At 43.6% G+C, this 20,000-nt stretch overlaps 1 protein-coding gene across 1 annotated transcript in view; it reads right to left on the bottom strand.

The window, feature by feature from the left end:
* The window catches only part of LOC143964144 (prefoldin subunit 1-like), a 280,636-nt gene that overhangs the window by 57,994 nt on the left and 202,642 nt on the right, over nt 1–20,000 (bottom strand). The window contains exon 3 of the mRNA XM_077473839.1: nt 8,671–8,755. Coding sequence (XP_077329965.1) covers nt 8,671–8,755 — 85 coding nt within the window. The remainder of the gene's footprint in view (nt 1–8,670; nt 8,756–20,000) is intronic.

The following is a 20,000-nucleotide window of genomic DNA, read 5'->3' as shown; positions in this document are numbered from 1 at the left end:
TGTTTATAGGCGGAGGGGAGGCACCTGTGATTGGGTGTGGCTCCTACTGGGCTCGGCCACCTCCTGGCTGACACTTTCCACACCTTCCTCCTGGCTGACCTCATCCTGTGTATAAAAAAGGGACATAGTTTTAGTTTTTGGTTCATCAATCATACACAATTTTCAGCTCATGACTTGCAAATTCAATGTTAATAAATAGAAAAGACTATCATTCTGACCCCAGCATTTTTTCAAGCTGATGACAAACATTGTTGGCCACTACTGTCAACTGATATGTATACATATTTTTGGGATAAAATCATTAATAGGTAATTATAACATAGTTATCATTAATATTAGGAAACTAAATATGTTGAAAAATTATATACCTGGCTCCAGCTGGGCGCATCCGCTTCTTCCTGGATGGAAGTCCCAGGTTGTTCCTCGTTAGCCTCTGCTGGGATGGAGGGAAGGCTGCAGGGAAGGGTCCAAATAGATTCCCTGGCTTCAGTCTGGTCATCAAGAAAACTCTGTTTTTGGAAGTACCACAGCTTGGGTACATATACATCATCTGCTGATTCCCCTGATCTGATGGAAGCCTGGATCTTATTGTGCTCCTTTCTGTACATGTTCCTCAAGATCCCAATTTTAAATTTCCAAAAACTTCATGGTTGCTTCTGGGATCCAAGTCTGCACAAATGCCAGAAGTTGCTCTAGCGTTGCCTTCCTTGTTTGTTGTAATAAAATCTGTGTTTCAGTTCCCACAGATTTCTCATCTCCCTGTACTTGTCAACAAATTGAGACATAAATTCAGGTTTTCTTAAACTTATTATTCATATTTTCTGTAAGACAATACACTAAAGTTAACCTAAACTTTCAATCTTTCAATGTGCTTTTCTTTACTGTTGTACAGTTTTAAATGGCTATTTTCATGTTCGTGGACACCGTAATCGTTCGTAGGGAACATCATTTGAAATATATATGGTGTTTTTAGTTGATACAGGGTTTAATCAACATTTTTGTCTTGCTAATTTGTCTTATTAAAATAATTTTAGGACATTTTTGTCTGCATTCCTTTGAAACTAGAATGAATAGCAAACTTCATTCAGTGGAATGTAAGGAGAGAACACTCAGCAGCTGTTTACACATCTGGACTCAGGAGCACTAGTGTGGGACACTAGAGAACATTTTTTAGGGTAACCCACACAGGGGCTCCAGGGGATACTTGGGGTGTCTCCATCTGTGAAACTTGGCCAAACAAGGTAACTATTGCAGTTTGGTTAAAAGGGGATTTTAATGAGGTCTTCAACTTTGATCTCTCCTCAAACAGACAATTGTACAACACTTCAAAGTAATGTTTAATATTCCTATTTCTGGACTCAAATACCTGTGTGCCAAGTATACCTTTTGGTTCATTCTCATAGGGGAGAAAATACTCCAAAGGCACCACTCAGAGTACACCAGGGACCCCTCACATCACCACGAAGGGGAAATCAGCCAAGCACCCATGAGGATCTGGAGGAAGGAGAGGCGGAGGAATTAGGGGAGATTGTCACCCAAACAGGTGAGTGTCTGACACCCCAGCTTCAGGTGATCTATGTATTCCTGCATATTTGTAATACATGTTTTTTAACCAAATTTTAGGTGATGTGCTGGTTGTGGAACAGCAAGCTGAACCTTTCACTAGTGACAGTGCCCAAAGGCTCATCCACAACATCATGATGTGGAATGGGGAAATAGTTATGGAACAAATGAAGAACACGATAAATGTGTTGGGGAGAATATAAATTGCTTTCAAAACCCATCCATTTTCCCATTTGTTGGACTAAACAAACTTTTTTCTTTTTGAATTTTAAAAGCCAAATTTTGAAGATGCACACGGTATGTCAACACGTGCTATCTGCCATCAGGGGATCTCAATGTACGCGTTTTGTGGGTGCAACCCCTTCCTCGCACCGCTAGTAGGTGAGAGGAAGGGATTGCCCCCACAAAACACATCCATTCAACCCCCATGATGGGAGATAACATGTTGACATTACCCATTTGGAATCCCAATTTGTGTGCATCTTCAAAATTTGGCTTTTACAGGGGTGGCATCACCACATCTGATTTATGGACATTATCAAGTCATTTTTGACACTATAATGTCTGATATTGCCTTCATTTTATAGATGTTGAACTGTAAGTTCCAGAAGTGTGTGTATGTTTTGTTTTAAAACATGTCTGTTTTTTCAAAAAAATAAATACAAATAAAAAAGTGTTCTATATATATTGTTATAAAAAAATATTTTAATATATAACATGTGGATTATATATATATATATATAAATATAACATGTGCATATATATATATATATATATATATATATATATATATATTATATGCACATGTGAATGTGCACAGATTAAAAAGTTTGCTAATCAACAATGTGTAGCTTCTTCTTTCAATGCATAATACCAGTTTTGCAAGTGATTTGGTGGTTACAGTAACAATGGGGCTTATTTACTAAAGGAAAATACACTTGGCCCTACGAGTGCACTAGGAGAACCTAGGAGACAACCAAAAAGAAAAGCAAGAAAAAAGACATTTCTAGATTTTATGTGAGCATTTTTTTTTATTAATAAAAATTAGACATGGTCTGGCATTGCAATGGCTTCCCTAACTTCACGAACACTTTGGGGGGCCAAGCCAGTATGACCAATATCCAGGCCCATCAGGATTCTCGAGAATAAGTATGGCCTCAGGCCCAACTGAGGCAATATAATTTCTAGAATTTTTTCTTAAAAAATTGTGCAGGGTGCAGCATGCTAAGGCGATATGATTAAGTTTGTAGTTCGCCATATGGATTGCTGTCAGAAACAGGCAGAACCGGCTGGCCATTATGCCGAAGGCATTCTCCACAACTCTTCTTGCTCTGGCCAGTCGGTAGTTAAAATCCCTCTGCTCCGGGGTGAGGGTCCTTTGGGGGAATGGCCTCATCAGGTGTTCGCCCATACATAAGGCTTTATCTGCAATGAAGACAAAGGGGAGTCCTTCCACGTTATCTGCACCAGGTGGCAATCCCAGGCCACCACTCTGGAGACACTGGTAAAACTCCATCTGGGTGAAGACTCCTCCATCCGGCCATTGTTCCCCACGTCCACATACAGAAATTCATATTGTGCCCAAACCACTGCCATTAACACGTTACTATGAAACCCCTTATAATTAAAACAGTATGACCCCAAATGGAGTGCTGGCACAATGTGGACCTGTTTCCCATCTATAGCCACTCCACAGTTGGGAAAGTCTCAACGGGTGGCAAAATGGGATGCCACAGTCTGCCATTCCTGCGGCGTTGAAGGAAACTGCTGTTGCTTTTGTCTTTGAAGGAAACTGGGGAGTCAAAACAACAACAAAAAAAAATAAATAAGTACTTTTGCACATAACATTGCAAGCACATTATACAAAAAACAAACATTCTAGCCCAACATCAGCAGAACATTTATTTTAAGTATTATTTAACCACTTGTCGACCGCCGCACGACGATGTACGTCCATTTTTTGAAGAGGGATATCTCGGTAACGGCAGCAGCTGCTGCCACAACCGAGGTGTCCATCTCTTCAGGCGGCGGTCGGCTGTACGATAACGGTGGTCTCCGCGGTGGATTCGCCGCGAGATCACCGCTATCGGCGGCGGGAGAGGTGCCACCCCCCCTCCGCCGCCCTCCCGCACCTTCCGCCGCTTACCGGAGCCGTCGGTAGCGGCGGAGGCGATCGGGTCCTTCTGTCGGGCTGGGCATAGAGACAAGTGAGGCTAAGATGGCCCCCACTCGTCTCTATACCATAGGAGGGCGGAAGCGACGTCAAAACGTCACTTCCGCCCATACCTCTTAAAGGTTATATTTTTTTTTAAATGTCAGATTTTTCTTTTTTTTTTTTTTTGCATTTTAGCCCAAATATGAGATCTGAGGACCTTTTGACCCCAGATCTCATATTTAAGAGGACCTGTCATGCTTTTTTCTATTACAAGGAATGTTTACATTCCTTGTAATAGGAATAAAAGTGATCCATTTTATTTTTATTTTTTTAAAAAGTGTAAAAATAAATTAAAATAAATAAGAAAAAAAATAAAATAAAATTTAAAAACACCCCGTTACGACGAGCTTGCGCACAGAAGCGAGCGCATACGTGAGTAGCGCCCGCATATGAAAACGGTGGTCAAACCACATATGTGAGGTATCGCCGCGCGATCGGTAGAGCGAGAGCAATAATTCTAGCCCTAGACCTCCTCTGTAACGCAAAAAATGCAACCTGTAGAATTTTTTAATGTTGCTTATGGAGATTTTTGAGGCTAAAAGTTTGACGCCATTCCACGAGCGGGCGCATTTTGAAGCGTGACATGTTGGGTATCAATTTACTCGGCATACCATTATTTTCACAGTATAAAAAAAAATTGGGCTAATTTTACTGTTGTCTTATTTTTTTATTCAAAAAAGTGAATTTTTCCAAAAAAAGTGCGCTTCTAAGACCGCTGCGCAAATACAGTGTGAAAAAAAGTATTTCAATGACCGCCATTTTATTCTCTAGGGTGTTAGAAAAAAAACAATATAAAATGTTTGGGGGTTCTAAGTAATTTCTAGCAAAAAAAACTGTTTTAAACATGGAAACACCAAGTCCGAAAAAGAGGCCTGGTCCTTAAGTGGTTAAAGACAAAATATAAGGCCCACTTATCAGATTCCTCACCCCCTCTGATGGCCATTTATGTAAGGGGGGGGGGATTAAATATTAATTTAAGGATACACATACCATTTGGACACATTTTAAGGGGGGGTTTAGGGTAAAGCACTACAATGGAGCTGACAAAATACATTGTTAAGTGACAAGATTAGGTGGATATGGGCCCAGCATATAATGCTGGGGAGGTTAGTGAAGGCAATTATGCATGAAGGACAAAAAAGGAGCTTTAAAAGATTACAGCATGCATGAGGACAAAGGGGACATTCACAGCATATTGCAATCATGGTAATTAGGGATTGAGGAAAGAAATACAATACATTAGCAAACAATAAATTCAATAAAATGTGATGTTAAAGGATAAATCTTACCTTAACATAGTCCTTCTGCAGCTCCTGAATGATGGCAGAACAGGTCTCTGAGATAATGATCCCAGGAGCTTGGCGGGAGATGTCTGTTGAGAACTTGAGGTCCTGCAGGCTGCTCCCAGTCGCCAAGTACCGCAACGTGGCAACTAGCCTCTGCTCTGGACTGATGGCTTGCCTCATGCAGGCATCCTGCCTGCTGATATAAGGGATCAGCAAAGCCAACAAATGGTGAAAAAACGGGGTCCGTCATCCTGAGAAAGTTCCTGAAATAGTCAGGGTTATTATCACGGATCTCACAAAGCAAAGGCATGTGAGAGAATTGGTCACGCTGGAGCACAAATTCTTCATCCATGAACTCCTCCCCACCCTGATAATGGACTGGGCTTGGGGCGAAGAATGAACCCCAAAACCAAGTCCAAGGAAGCACAAACTCTACAACGAGTACGTACACGCAACATGGCTTCAAAATGGTCGCCTGGTCAGGACGAACTTAACAGAACGCACTGAAGAACAGCAAGGCCTGTGAAGAGCAAGCTGAAAATCAGCAACAAGCAGAGAAGAACGCACTGAATTAACAAATGCAAACTGACTACACGCACTAAAAAGCAGATACAAACCCCACAAGCACAAACTGAACAGTTAAACTATCTGAAAAAACACGAGTCTGAAAAGCACAAATCATCTCTCACCTAACTTCTACTAACACGAGATAAACACAAAATTAGCAGAAGGGGCCCAAAGGGTGGTGCACTCGCAATTTTACTTCCGTTTTATAGTCTCGTCAGACCTGGTATACGTCACCGCGGTCGGACTTTGGTGTGATCGTGTGTACACAAGTCAGTTTCGGCGGAACTCCGAGTTCAGTCCAATGAGAAGTCTGCTTGTATGTACATGGCATAAGTCCTCATTCTGTGTCCATACGCTTGGACTGCGACGCCTTGAGGGCCCGCCCGATCGCTGCAGCAAATGAGCCGCAGGCAGTGGCCTTAAAGGCATCCCAGACCACAGGGACATACACACTTTGTTAATCACCCAAAATGATTTCATGTCTGCCGAACTCTGGTCTATCACGGCCTGATCTGCCAACCATAACGGGCTTAGTTTCCATACCCGGTACGAACAGGGTGTGCCCAGAACGAGGTCCATAATCAAAGGCGAGTGGTCGGACATATTTCAGGGGAGATATTTGATTCCAGCCATCAAGTGAAGCATACCTGATGAAACAAGGCAGAGCTCTATACGTCAGTGCATTATGAGAGTGAGACTGGCATGAGTATTCCCGCACATTTGCACATTTCCATCTCTAGGCCTCCACTAGGTCAAACTGGGTTAGGAAGGATCCTAGGGGCATGGGGGGTAGCGTAGAGCATCTAAATCTATCCATATAATTGTTTAGAACTGTGTTGTAGTCCCCAGCGATTATTAAGCAATCTCCAGTATCGTGCCCATCAGCTTCTCAAAAAATGTATTGGTAAAAGGCAGTGGGACATATATATTTGTCACTGTATAAGGTTTACCCAGAAGTTCCAGCACCAGGACTACAAAACAGCCATTAGGTGCTGATTTGGCTATAAGGATAGACGTCCCTCAAGCATATGTGCATTATAGAGCGTTTCACTTTAGAATTAAGCCCCCTAACATTCCAAAAAATCAGGCGCAAGTTAGCCATGTGTGGGTGTTGGTCAAAAATATGTGCGTCCACTCATGACGCACCAAAGTCAACCAGATCTTGGATGTGCATCTTGAGAGGTGGGGGCAAATCCTGATAAATACATATGAGAGAACGTTGTGCTTCCATTCAATACCCGAGTACCCTGATGGGATAACAGTCATGTAATAACAGAATAGGGAAAATTCCCTGACCCTCCCCATCCACCCTAACCTTCCCGGCTCCCATAACCAAACATGAGAGCTTTGCCCCCTGAACTAGAACTGCGAAGCAGGGGGGTTTTAAAGTAGTCTCGTGGCTAACAAACCCTAAATAAAGGGAGAGCCTGTGGATGTAAGCTACCGCCCCTGTGCACTTACTGGACTAGATAGTTAGTAGCCCAGCCATGACAGATTATTTTCCAGATTGGCTGGAGGATGTTCATAACTTAAGCCAACATGGCGGTGATGGGGACAAAGTCTTTCTCTGGCTGCCCTGATAATAGCCTCCCTTTCTCCGAAGTGCAGCAGTTTAATAAGCATGGCACTTGGCGGTGCTCCAGGGGGTAGGGGTCGTAATGGGACCCTATGCGCTCTCTCAATGGAAAACATAGCTGAAAATGTATTGGCGCCAAATGTGGATGTCAGCCAGTGTTCCATGAACATTTCTGGAGTCTTGCCCTCTGTACCCTCTAGGAAGTGGAGGTTATTGCGTCTCAGGCGGTCCTCCATGTCTGTGAGATTATCAGATGTGTAATCTTGGGCCTGCCGCAGCTCCCTGACAGAGCCCTGTAAAGGACGTGTTTCACTCTCTAAATCCCCTATACATAGTTCAGCATTTACAAGTCAGTTTTAATTGAGTCCATCTAAGTGGTAAGGGAAGCGCATGGGTGTGCTGTATAGCCTCAATTTGTGAAAGGGCTCTGCAAGGCGTGTGTGTGTGTGCGTGTGTGTGTGTGTGGTGTGGGGGGGGGGTCTTCAGGGCTTCAAGCAGGGGCATGTTCTGACTCACCCTTCCCACTATGTTGCTGTGCTTGCAGGGAGGTGGATGGGTGGCTATGCTTTAGTGGATGGAGTCGGACGGCGCCATTATGCTGCGGCTGGCATGACAGCGCGGATCCTGGGGCCCCCTCCATGGCTGGGCTGTATTTGACCATCGCCTGGCGTGCACAGGGATCTCTGGGGTCTGTTGAGGCTGGACATGTCTTCGGATTGAGGTCAGGTTAGGAGAATTGCTGCAGGATCTAGGCAGCACGAACGGAGCTCAGGCGCCTCATGTCCTCACATCCCGGTCGCTGGCCACGCCCCCCTCAATTTATGTATTTAGATGTGCAGTGCAGATCTAATTTTTCTATATAGAATAACCATTGCCCTGTTAGAGTTGAACTCCACGAAAGAGAAAATATCTAGCCTTTTAATTTGGCCCTCTGCAGTGCAAGGGTAGAGTTTGTCCCATTTCTGCAGTTCATCTTTTATGCAAAACAGGTGGAACTACTGAAGTTAGAGTGGTCCATTTGTTTATAGCTCCAATGGCAAATAGGTAAAGGAAAATCATTTTGAATAAGACAGTGCATGAGAGAGCGGCAAAATACTACATCTTTCATTCTCCTATGGCTGTCCTATGAGGCTGCAAGACTCCAGACCCTCTGTCTGGACAGTGCAGCCATCACATGCACCCTCCCCCCAAAAAAAAAAAAAACCTCTAGCAATACACACCAAACTGAGCATGTGCAGTGTGCTGCCAAGGCTCGGATCTATCAGCAGATGGATTAGGGACAGTAAGAATTATAAAGGAAACAGAAAAAACGATCAAACAGCCTCTTTACACAATGCGGAGGATTAACCCCTTAGGTTCCACAGTGAGTATAAAAAGCATGCTTTACTGCATATACAGAGTAATGTTACTGTTATAGGTTTAGTAACACTTTAAGATATATTTTAAAAAAATGGAACACCAACCTCTAACTCTGCAATCTTCTCATCAGCAACATTTTGTTTATTCAATAACTGGCTACCAATGTTTTCTTTCGTTTGAAGAACAAACCTGAAAATGAAAAACACATTTTACACAAACATTAATAGGCAAACTGCATTTTTTCTTTATATCGTTTATATACTTATAATTTTCAAGATTTTCTTAAAAAATTTGATTTTTAAAACAGCTTACCTGTAAAATCCTTTTCTTTGATGTACATCAGGGGACACAGAGCCACAGTAATTACTATGTGGGTTATATAGGACCAACAGGTGCTGGAAACTGGCATGCCCTTAAGTCATGTACTCCCCTATATAACCCCTCCCATTACTGGGAGTCCTCAGTTTTGTAGCCAAGCAATACAAGTGTATACCAAGAAGGGAGGGACCTTTGTGTCTCCTGATGTACATCAAATAAAAGCATTTTACAGGCAAGCCATTTTAAAAATCCTATTTTCTTTTCTTACACCAGGGGACACAGAGCCATAGTAATTACGATGTGGGCTGTCCCATAGCAATAGCAACTGAAGGGGGGGAGACACAACAAAAAAGAAAGGAAGTCAGAGGACTCATACTGCAGCCTGCAGCACACTGTGCCCAAAGGCAAAATCCTCGTGACCTTTAACATGGATTTGATAAAATCTGGTAAACATATGAACTGAAGACCAAGTCGCGGCCTTACAGATCTGAGCCATAAAGGCCTGATGCACCACCCAAGAGGCACTAATCCTCCTTTTCATGTTAAGGCACACTCAACAAGGGCAAATTTTCTTCTTTAAACCGTAAGCCTGAATAATGACTTGACGAACGCACTTGGAAATAGCGGATTTTGACGCTGCCTGTCCTCTCTTTGGACCATCTGGCAGTACGAATAAAACATCTGTTTAACGAACCTGAGCAGTTACCTTTAAATACACTATGACCGCTTTTACTACATCAAGGGAATGTAGTGTCTTTTCTTGCCTAGATCAAGGCTCTGATAAGAAAGAAAGAAAGAACAATATCTTGGTTTACGTGAAAACCTGTCACCACTTTTGGCAGGAATTCAGGATGAGGACGCAACACCACCTTATCCTTATGCATGATCAGATATAGCTCTTTACAAGACAGAGACGCTATTTCCGATACTCTTCTAGCAGAAGAAATGGCAACCAGAAAAACTCTCTCTCTAGTCAAAAGAGCCAAGGGAATTTCACGTAAAAGGTTCAAAAGGCTGTTTCTGCAAAGGCGACAAGACCAAATTCAAATCCAAAGGATTTAGAGGTGCTTTGATAGGGGGATTGATCAGTGTTACCCTCTGAACAAAGCTACGCACTAAAGAGTGAGAAGGCAATGTTTTTTCAACGGCCTTTGGCAAGGCCGAAATCTGGCCCTTGATAGTATTCAAGGCCAGATTCATCTCTAATCCCATTTGCAGGAAATGAAGGATCCTGCGTATGACATATTTCCTGGGGTGCCAACCCCTGCATCCACGCCAGGAAACATATGCCTTCCAGACTCTATAGTAAATGACCCTGGAAGCTGGCTTCCTGGCATTAATTAAGGTATATATTACCAAAGGAGACAACCCAAGATCCTTTAGAATGCGGGTCTCAATAGCCAGACCCTTAAATGTAGCGTCTGTAAGGTAGGATGGAAATCAGCAAATCAAGATCTTCTGGTCCACTCTGGGGCCACCAGAATAATTTCCTTTTGTTCCTGCTTGATCCTGGGAAGAAGATGCGGAAGAAGCAGAACTGGAAGAAAATGCATAGATCAGAGAAAACTGATCCCATGGGAACTAATGCGTCTGTTCCACAAGCTAGCGGATCCTTTGTTCGACACAAAGTTGTCAACCTTGTTGTTGAATCTGGATGCAAACAGGTCTACGTCCGGAGTACCCCATCTCTGACAAATCGCTAGGAAGATGTCGGGGTGAAGAGACCATTCTCCCAGAAATTGTTGGCGACCCAAGTAGTCCACCTGCCAATTCTATATGCCGGGAATAAAAACTGCCAATAGGCAAGGGACGTTGTGTTCTGCCCAAGACAGAACATGATTCACCTCTTTTTGGGCTGAACGACTCCTACTGCCCCCCCCCCCCCCCCAGTTGATTGATGTAAGCCACAGCCGTGGCATTGTCGGACTGAATCCTGAAAGGACAGGCCCTCAGTCTGACCGTCCAGGACTTTAGGGCCAGATGAACTGCCCGAATCTCCAAAATGTTGATAAGCAAGGTCCTTTCCAACTTGGACCACTTCCCCCTGGACAGAATCCTCTTCCAGGACTGCTCCCCAGCCTAGAAGACTGGCATCCATCACTACTTTCCAAGAGACTGGTAGAAATGATTTTCCCTTTTGAAGGTTGCTGGATATCAACCACCAATTTAGGCTCTGACGCACGTCAGGAGCCAGACGAATTGGAAAATCTAAGGCCTGAACCCTCTTGTTCCAGGCCAACAGGATTGCGTTTTGTAGCAATCTTAGATGAAACTGCGCATAAGGGATGGCCTCAAAGGAGGTCACCATTTTTCCCAATAGTCTCAGATGCAGAACCGAATGGAAGGCTTTTTCTTTGCCTTGATGAGTTGAATTAGTTCTACAATGGAACAGATTCTTTTCTGGGGTAGAAATACCTTTTTTTGTATGGTATCTATGACCAGACCCAGGTACTGTAATCTCCTTGATGGATTTAAGGAGGATTTTTCTAGGTTGAGAATCCAGCCTAGAGATTCCATGTAGTTTACCATTGTGACCAGACTGTGGTTTACCCCTGAAACTGAATGATCTATTAAAAGCAGATCGTCTAAGTAGGCTAGGACTGTTATGCCCTGAGCCCTTAATCTGGCTAAAGGAGGCGCCAGAATTTTTGAGAACACTCGTGGTGCTGTGGCTAGACCGAATAGTAGGGCCACAAATTCAAAATCATTATTTTCTACTTCGAAACGCAGAAATTTCTGGTGAGCAGGAAATATTGGCACATGGAGATATGCATCTTTGATATTGATAGAAGCCAAAAATTCCCCTCCTTGGAGGATGGCTACAACCGACCGGATTGACTCCATGTGAAAGGATCGGATGTTCAAGCGCCGATTCAGATCTCTGAGATCTAGAATAGGTCTTACTTCCCCGTTTGGCTTTGGAATCGTAAAGAGGTTTGAATAAAAACTTGTGCCTTGATCCTCTAAGGGAGCTTCTGATACCACTGACTTGGATAATAGATGATCCAATGCTAGAAGGAGAGCCTCCTTCTCTGGAACCTTGGGAACATTTGACCATAGAAACCGAGGAGACAGAAAAACTCGGAACTCTAGTTTGAAACTTAGAGAAACGGCAGAAGCCACCCATCTGTCTTGACATTGCTCCTGCCAGATTCTTGAGAATTGCAGGAGCCTCCCCCCCCCCACCCAAGCGAGCGGGGGCGCCCCTTCATAAGGAGGCTTTAGCACTCTGTTTTGTGGGTTTTCTGCCCCAAGATCTCTTCTGACCTTGGTGCTGTCCTTGGGGTGTTCCCCTCGAACCTGATGCTTGAGGCCGTCGAGACTGCCTAAAGGCTGATGGCCCTGGTACAGGAGAAGAAGCCCGCTTAAAAAAAGAAATTCAGACATTTCTCCTTTTACTGGTAAAAGTTTTTACCATTAGAAATCTTTCGTAGGCATTTATCCAAATCATCTCCAAATAGCCGTTCACCATGAAAAGGGAAACTGGCTAAGAGCTTTTTACACAGCGTTTGGACTGACCGACTTTTCAGCCAAAGAATTCTGTGAGAATGCACTAGTCCAAGCATAAGCCGTGAGATCTGAATGACAGCATCTCTCATAGTGTCTACTGTGAAACACAGTGCGTCTGATAAATCAGTGCAATGTTGGGCCTGTTCATCAGGCAGAACTTTAAGCATCTCCTCAAACTGTTCCTTAATGGACTGGGATACGCCAATTGCGGCAAGAACCGACTGCGCTGCTGAACTTACTAAAGCCATATGGTTTTTAGAAAGAAGCTCCAACTTTATCTGCTGGATCCTTTAACCACTTAAGCCCCGGACCATTTTGCAGTTAAAGGACCAGGCCCCTTTTTGCGATTCGGCACTGCGTTGTTTTAACTGACATTTGCGGGGTTGTGCGACGTGGCTCCCAAACAAAATTGGCGTCTTTTTCCCACAAATAGAGCTTTCTTTTGGTGGTATTTGATCACCTCTGTTTTTATTTTTTGCTCTATAAACAAAAATAAAGTTTGAAAAAAATGCAATATTTTTTACTTTTGCTACAATAAATATCCCCCAAAAAATATATATAAAATTTTTTTTCCTCAGTTTCGGGCGATATGTATTCTACATATTTTTGGTATAAAAAATAAATTTAAGTCGCAATAAGCATTTATTGATTGGTTTGGGCAAAAAAGTTATAGCGTCTACAAAATAGAGGATAGTTTTATGGCATTTTTATTAATTTTTTTACTAGTAATGGCGGCAATTATGGCGGACACGTCAGACAATTCTGACACATTTTTGGGACCACTGGCATCAATACAGCAATCAGTGCTATTAAAAATGCATTGATTACTGTAAAAATGTCACTGGTAGTGAAGGGGTTAACACTAGGGGGTAGTGTAGGGGTTACGTGTGACCTAATGTGTTTTTTTACTGTAGGGGGGTGTGGCTTGGCGTGTGACGTCACTGATAGTTGTTCCCTATGGCAGGGAACAGACGATCAGTGACAGGCAACTAGGAAGCACGGGGGAGAGGTTTGTTTGCACTTACCTCTCCCCGTTCTTGAGCTCTGTGAACCGATCACGGGACACCAGCAGCGATTGAGTCTGTGGGTCCCGCAGCCATGGAGCCCGGGACCGGGTCGCGAGCGCGGCGCTGGTGGCGTGTGTGCGCCCCACGGCTGGGCTCTTAAAAGGCAATGTACCTGTATGTGCTTGTGCCTAGCCATGCCATTCTGCCGACGTATATTGGCGTGAGGTGGTCCTTAAGTGGTTAACATGAGCGCTTTATCAACCGGACATGCGAGATTCTTATTCACTGAGGCAATCGCAGCATCAACCGCTGAAACCCCCCCATTTCTTATAGAAATTTTCTTCCATAGGATAAAATGTGGAGAATCTCTTAGGCGGATAATATTGTTTATCCAGATGTTCCCATTCAGCATACATAAGCTTCCTTAGCCATGCATAAATAGGACAGGCATCCCCAGACGGAGGAGATTTTAATGATCCCAACTTAGAGATGGGATCATCAAGAGCCTGTGCTGCAGGCAGCAAAAAAGTTGAACGAACCAACTTAGTAAGAGAGTACACAAGCAACTTGTCTTGTGAGATTACTCCTTCTATATTAGGATCCTCAGAAGAGGATGAACCAGTATCTTCCAAATCTTTGGGAAGATCTACTTGATCTCCAGCGTCCTGAACCTCCAAAGGAGGGTCTTGACCACTAGATGGGCATCTGCTACATTTAACCGCACTATGGAGGGATAAAATGGCATCACTCTTCTTTTCCAAATTAGCGATGGTAGAAGACAAAACCTCTCATGGAACATACTCAGGGGCTGAAACGTCTAGTGCGACTGCAAGCACAGTTTCCCCTGACGGCTTGATCTGACCAGCCGCAACACTCAGAGAAGAGTGACATTCTTTTGGAAATGGTTTTAGTTTGCAGTGTAACCATTGACCCCTTAGGAGTTTCTTTGCCACTCATAGCTTAAAAGCACAAAGCAGAAGCACTACCAGCAAAATAATGTAAACTTGCTAGGCTATAGTACAGCACAACAGCTGCTATTAATCCCAGCTCTTCTCCCAGCAGTTCTTAAAGTATAATGTGTCAAAGGGAAATGCCTGTGTCAAATCTGATCCAGCCAACCTCTCTGCTCTGTCCCTCCACTGCCAGGCAGCAGCTTCCCTCACAGTGCTTTAAACACTTCCTGAACATGTGGCCACGCCCCTGCGCGGATTACGGCCCCCCTTCCCTTTTCAAAGGAGCACATTTTCCCGCGCGAGCAGTGTCTGCAGCATGGCACAGGGGGTAAATCCTCTGTCGAGCGGCCACGGTCTGCCCTTTAAATTCCTGAGAAAATCTCCCTTACCTTATCCTCGCAGCAGGGTTTTATTAGAGATAAAGACCCAATCTTCACCCTTCACGGAAACCTTCACGAATCGGGGAACCTCGGGTTACCCACAATCCCGGACCTGCGACAGCACCCTGCCAGTAAAAACTTTATGGCCCCACTACCAAAAAGTACTGGATCCCAGGGCCCAGCTCTCTAAAGAGAAGCGTTTGCAAGCAAAACCTCATTTCTTTGGACACGAGGCCTGGGTACCATTCATTTAGCCCATGAAAGCCATCAGAACGGATCCGGTCAGCATGGCTAGCCCCATCAAGGATTACTACCCCTGGAGCTCAGCACAGCACATCTTTTCTCGTGACCAACACCTTAGACACTGGCGAAAAAAACCAAGCACTCCCCTATATAACCCCTCCCATTACTGGGAGTACACACCTTAACCTACATAGTAATTACTATAGCACTGTGTCCCCGATATAAGAAAAGAAAAAAACGTTTTTTGCATTCATACACACATGTTCCCAGGTGTTTATATATTTTATATCTGGAATTACAGATAGTAACCATTAGCATGTCATTGTAATTAGTTACCTTGCTGAATGACCACCAAAAAAAATATATGTAAAAACGACCTAAATCATTGAATTCAAAGTAAAAAAAAAAGGAGCTAAAGTTCCACTGTAAAAAAATGCCAGCAGGCAGTCTTCTTGCAGAAGCGACATGCACGGTCATTCTGCAAAAGAATGTCTCTACCTGCTTGCCCGCCATTTCCCACAGCACTGTAAGATGAGCTGCTCAGCTTATAGTGGCAGATCTGTCTCCGAGTGCCAGGATAACAACCTCCTGCACATGCGCAGGAGTGATGTCATCCACCAAAGGAATACTTTTAACCAAACTGCCCAGTGGAACGGGGACCCTGGAGGGCGGATGCCTGTGGGTTACTCGTCCCATCCAACCCATCCTTTGGATAGGGGCTCCAACCTTAATCCTCCAGGTTACTTTCATCCCATAGTTCCATCAGGTCCTGCAGAGCCCGCAGATCCTCAAAGCTCATCCCCTTGTTCACCTACAGTTTTGATCATAAAAGAATCAGGTTTCTTGATGTGGAGCTGTTCGTGGATGAGAGAGGGGTGCTGTGCTCTACCCTGTATAGGAAGAGCTCAGCGGGTAACAATCTCTTGCACGCCAACAGCTCACATCCAGGCAGTTTAGTTAAAAGTATTCCTTATGGCCAATTCTTGCGCATTAAACACAACTGTACACGTGAAGAGGATTTCCAGAGAGAAGCGAAATCTCTGCGAGACAGGCTTTTGGAGAGAGGTTATAGTAGGTCTGGGTTGAAGAAAGCTTGTAATAGGGTTAGAGATTTGGATTGGCAATCCCTGCTTTATGAACCTAGATGAAAGAAAGTGTCAACGTTAACATGGGTCATTACTAAATTCAACAAGCAGCATAAGAAGGTTCGTAACATCTATGAAAAATGTTGGCACCTTCTCACAGCTGATGAGAGGATGTCAAAATTTGTGCAACCTTATCCGGAAATTACCTATAAAAGGTCACGCTCTCTAAGAGACAGTCTGGTTACAAGCCACTACAGGAGGGAGGTGAACCACGAAAATCACCATACCTGGCACCTATCGGTGCGGTAGATGCGATTTTTGTCGGTTCATTTTGGAGGGGAAAAGTGTAGTGCTCCCAGATGGTAGCATGTGGACACCTAAACAAAGGACTGTCAGTCAATTGGATCAGTTTACCTCATGAAATGTCTATGTGGAGCTTTCTATATGGGTAAAACAAAACGCCCCCTGTTTTGCCGTATAAGGGACCATGTCTCTTTAATATCGAAACGAAAAATGGAGACCCCCATAAGCCACCATGTGGGGCTATATCATAATTTCGATCTTAAATCTATTGGCTTCTTCAGCTTGGAGCACCTTCCTCCACATGGCCAGGGGGGTGATTTGGAGAAAAAATCATTAGAGCTTGAAACAAGATGGATTTATTCCTTACAGGTGACTCGCTTCCCTGGCCTTAATGAGGGGATCAGTTATAAGCCATTCTTGTAATGAGGTGGCTTTGGCCCAGTTGGGTGTATTCGAACTCTTTTTTTAAACTTATTTTGAGATCATTGCCCTGTGTGGGTGGTTCTACTTATAGGGTAAGACACGAACAACTGGTGCCTTTGTCTCAGTGTATGATTACTGTAATTGATTTTACGTTATCTGTTTCTTGTGGCGTGCCCACGGCACTCTGCCTTTGGGATTTGGCCCTGCTAGGAGTTAGGAGCTAGGAGTGCCCATGGCGGGCACTCCTAGCTGTTAGATATCAAATTATACATATAGGTTTTGGGGGTTTTGTTCATTGTTTTGCAGATGCGTGAATGGATAGAGTAAAAGGAAAGAAAATTTTTTTTTTTTTGGTTCATCATTCACCGCGGACCCTGCTTCGGGGTGCCCCTCCTCTTTTTTGGCCACTGGAGGCCCGTATGGACGCAAAAAGGGTCCTGTATGGACGCCCAAGCGTCCAGGAGGTGTCAGCAGGGCGAGTCTCTCTCTCTTCTTGTTGACACCTAGGCGCTCATTTCCAGTTCCGGCGGCAGTTTGGTGATCCGGGACATCCGTTTATTGCGTCCGCTTGGCGCCATGACGTTGTGACGTCACATGTCATGTTTTGGCGCCTTGGAGAGGGCTATTTAAACTTGGCCTGCCATGGGACAGGCTGGGAGTGTTTGGAAGCTCGGGAAGTTTGTCGTGTGTATCTCTGACAAGTAAAAAGGCAAGCTCCCTGATTTATAACAACTCTGACTTATAAGGTGGGTAAGTGCCGTCCCTTTAATGTAGACCTGGGTGGGTCCCTCACCTGCCTGTATCCTTATGTTTTTATGACCTGGAAAGAAGGTTTGTATAATAGTTTATTCAGTTATTACTATGTATATCTTTTAGAGACATTTGTAATAATTAAAACCCTCTCTGCGGGTCTCTCTGGCCATACATGGAGGCAGACTGGCATCACCTGCGGTGTTGATGAATCAAATATTTTGTGAGGAGGATTAACCCCTTCCTGTGTAGATGTTTTTCTTCCCCTTTTTTTTGAGGTAAGGGGACTACTTAATATCTGGGCTTAGTAAGGGGTTTTTTTTTTCTCTTTCCATCACGCACTTGCAATCTTTGAACTGTAATACTGTGATTTTGTGGCTGTTGCTGTGTTATCTATATCAAAGTTTTGCTGTCTTGATGTGATTTCTTTATTAATTGATTTCTTTTTCTTTCGTTCTGTTATGTACATTTTAGAGAGTAACACATTGTCTTTTTGTGATATGAACACTTCTACTCCCTTGTTCCTCAAGAAGCCGATCAAGGCAAAACATGTTGAACGTACTGCGATGGAACCTCTGTTGGTCTCTAATAGAATGTCACCTGTGTTTATGCATTAGGTGTCTGTTATAGACCATAGGGAATTGTATTAAATGTTGCATCTTTTATATATATGTGGAGTATGTGTCAAATAAATTTGTATATTTTTTCATTATATATTTCTCTTTATTTTCAATATTTGGTACCGCAAAAGTCCCTTACCTCCAAACTTTTTGTGAATATATGTGATTTGACCAATGACAACAAAAAGACACTGCATTAACTAGTTTCATTCAGTAAAAATGGTTGCTTATACCAATTAAATTCATTGGTATATGCAATCAATGTGTAAACAAAACAAAATCCTGATCGCTGCACTATAGTACACTGTTACTATGGTACCACTGTATTGATATGGTCACAGTGTGCTTGAAAAAAATAAAATAAATAAAAATATAAAGCTGTGGTAATTAACGATTAATTCCTTGATTAATGGTTAATTTTTTTGATCAAAATTATTTTGATCGGTACTCACCTCTCCGCCGGCTTCCAGGTCTTCAGGGAGTTCCGTCGGAGATCCTGTGACGTCACGGACATCGGCATCACCGGACTCCTCCCCCTAATTTATTTTGGTTTCTTTTTTCTCTTTATAAATTAGGTACTCTGACGGTCAGATGTATGACGTCAGGTGTCATGTGACGGTTGCATCAATCCAGCCGGACGTGTGGCGTCACTCAGGCGGTGCATCACTACCTGCACCCTATGGCGGGGACGGCATTTGGCGCCATTCCTCTGCTCGGCGTTCCAGCAGAGGAGCATATGCAATCATCCAGCGGCCTTTTAGACGGTCTCAATCTATTTTGAGTTTTTTGATGCCCTTTATACCCAACAGTAAGTTTTTGCCTTTGCAATTTTCTGCACTTTGCTACTGCTGGGAACCATAGAGAGGAGGGTTTGTCTTGCTCTCATAAATTATGTCTTTATAAAGCTGCTGGGATATGTCTTGTGAGGGCCGCTTTTGGGGATTCAGAACATTTGAGTTTAAAAGAAATTATAATTTTATATATATATATATATACACTGTATTTGCTGGCGTATAAGACTACCTTTTACACTTAAAAAAAATGGCCAAAAATCAGGGGTCGTCTTATACGCCGGGTATACAGGTATACAATGCTGCCCGATGGATGTCAGCCCCCAAATGTCTGTTAATACTGTATGTGGCTTCAGCTACAACAGTATACGCCGTTGAGCCAATCCCGGCGAGCGATGTATTCTATTAATGAATACAGAGCCTGCTTGGATTGGAGTAACAACCTCGGCCAATCCGAGCAGGCTACTTTATTGAGAGAGAGAGAGAGAGAGAGAGAGAGAGAGAGAGAGAGAGAGAGAGAGAGAGAGAGAGAGAGAGAGAGAGAGAGAGAGAGAGAGAGAGAGAGAGAGAGAGAGAGAGAGAGAGAGAGAGAGAGAGAGAGAGAGAGAGAGAGGCAAGGGCTGATGATGCTACAGCCTCTGCCAATCCAAGCAGGCGTTGTATTCATTAAAATAATACACCGCTCACCATACTTCCCTGGGTAAATCCATTCACTATTCTCCTACTACTATACATCCTGCTATTAGCCTTTGAGGTCCCAGGCACCCAAGAGGGACAGGTAAATCTGGGACATATGACAGGGGGGTTAGTAAATGCATTTTGGTGGACAATTCCCATAGAATGTAACCCAAAAGTGGTATAGGTTTGGTTAGTGAAAAATTCTACTTTCCAGAGTTGTGGCATTCAATAGATCTCTGTTTGTGTTATTGTTTGATTTACTTTATGACATAACACAGCATGGCGGATGAGTAGTTGGCATTCTTGCTTTGTGTTTTTTAATGGTTCTAATGTTTTTTTTAAATGGTGTTGCCTCAGAAGGGGGGTAGTCTTA

This window comes from Lithobates pipiens, unplaced genomic scaffold (genome assembly GCF_037356315.1).
Source record: "Lithobates pipiens isolate NorthernLeopardFrog02 unplaced genomic scaffold, aLitPip1_a1.2 Scaffold_8, whole genome shotgun sequence".
NCBI classification, from domain to species: domain Eukaryota; kingdom Metazoa; phylum Chordata; class Amphibia; order Anura; family Ranidae; genus Lithobates; species Lithobates pipiens.
This window is presented reverse-complemented; position numbering and strand designations above follow the sequence as displayed.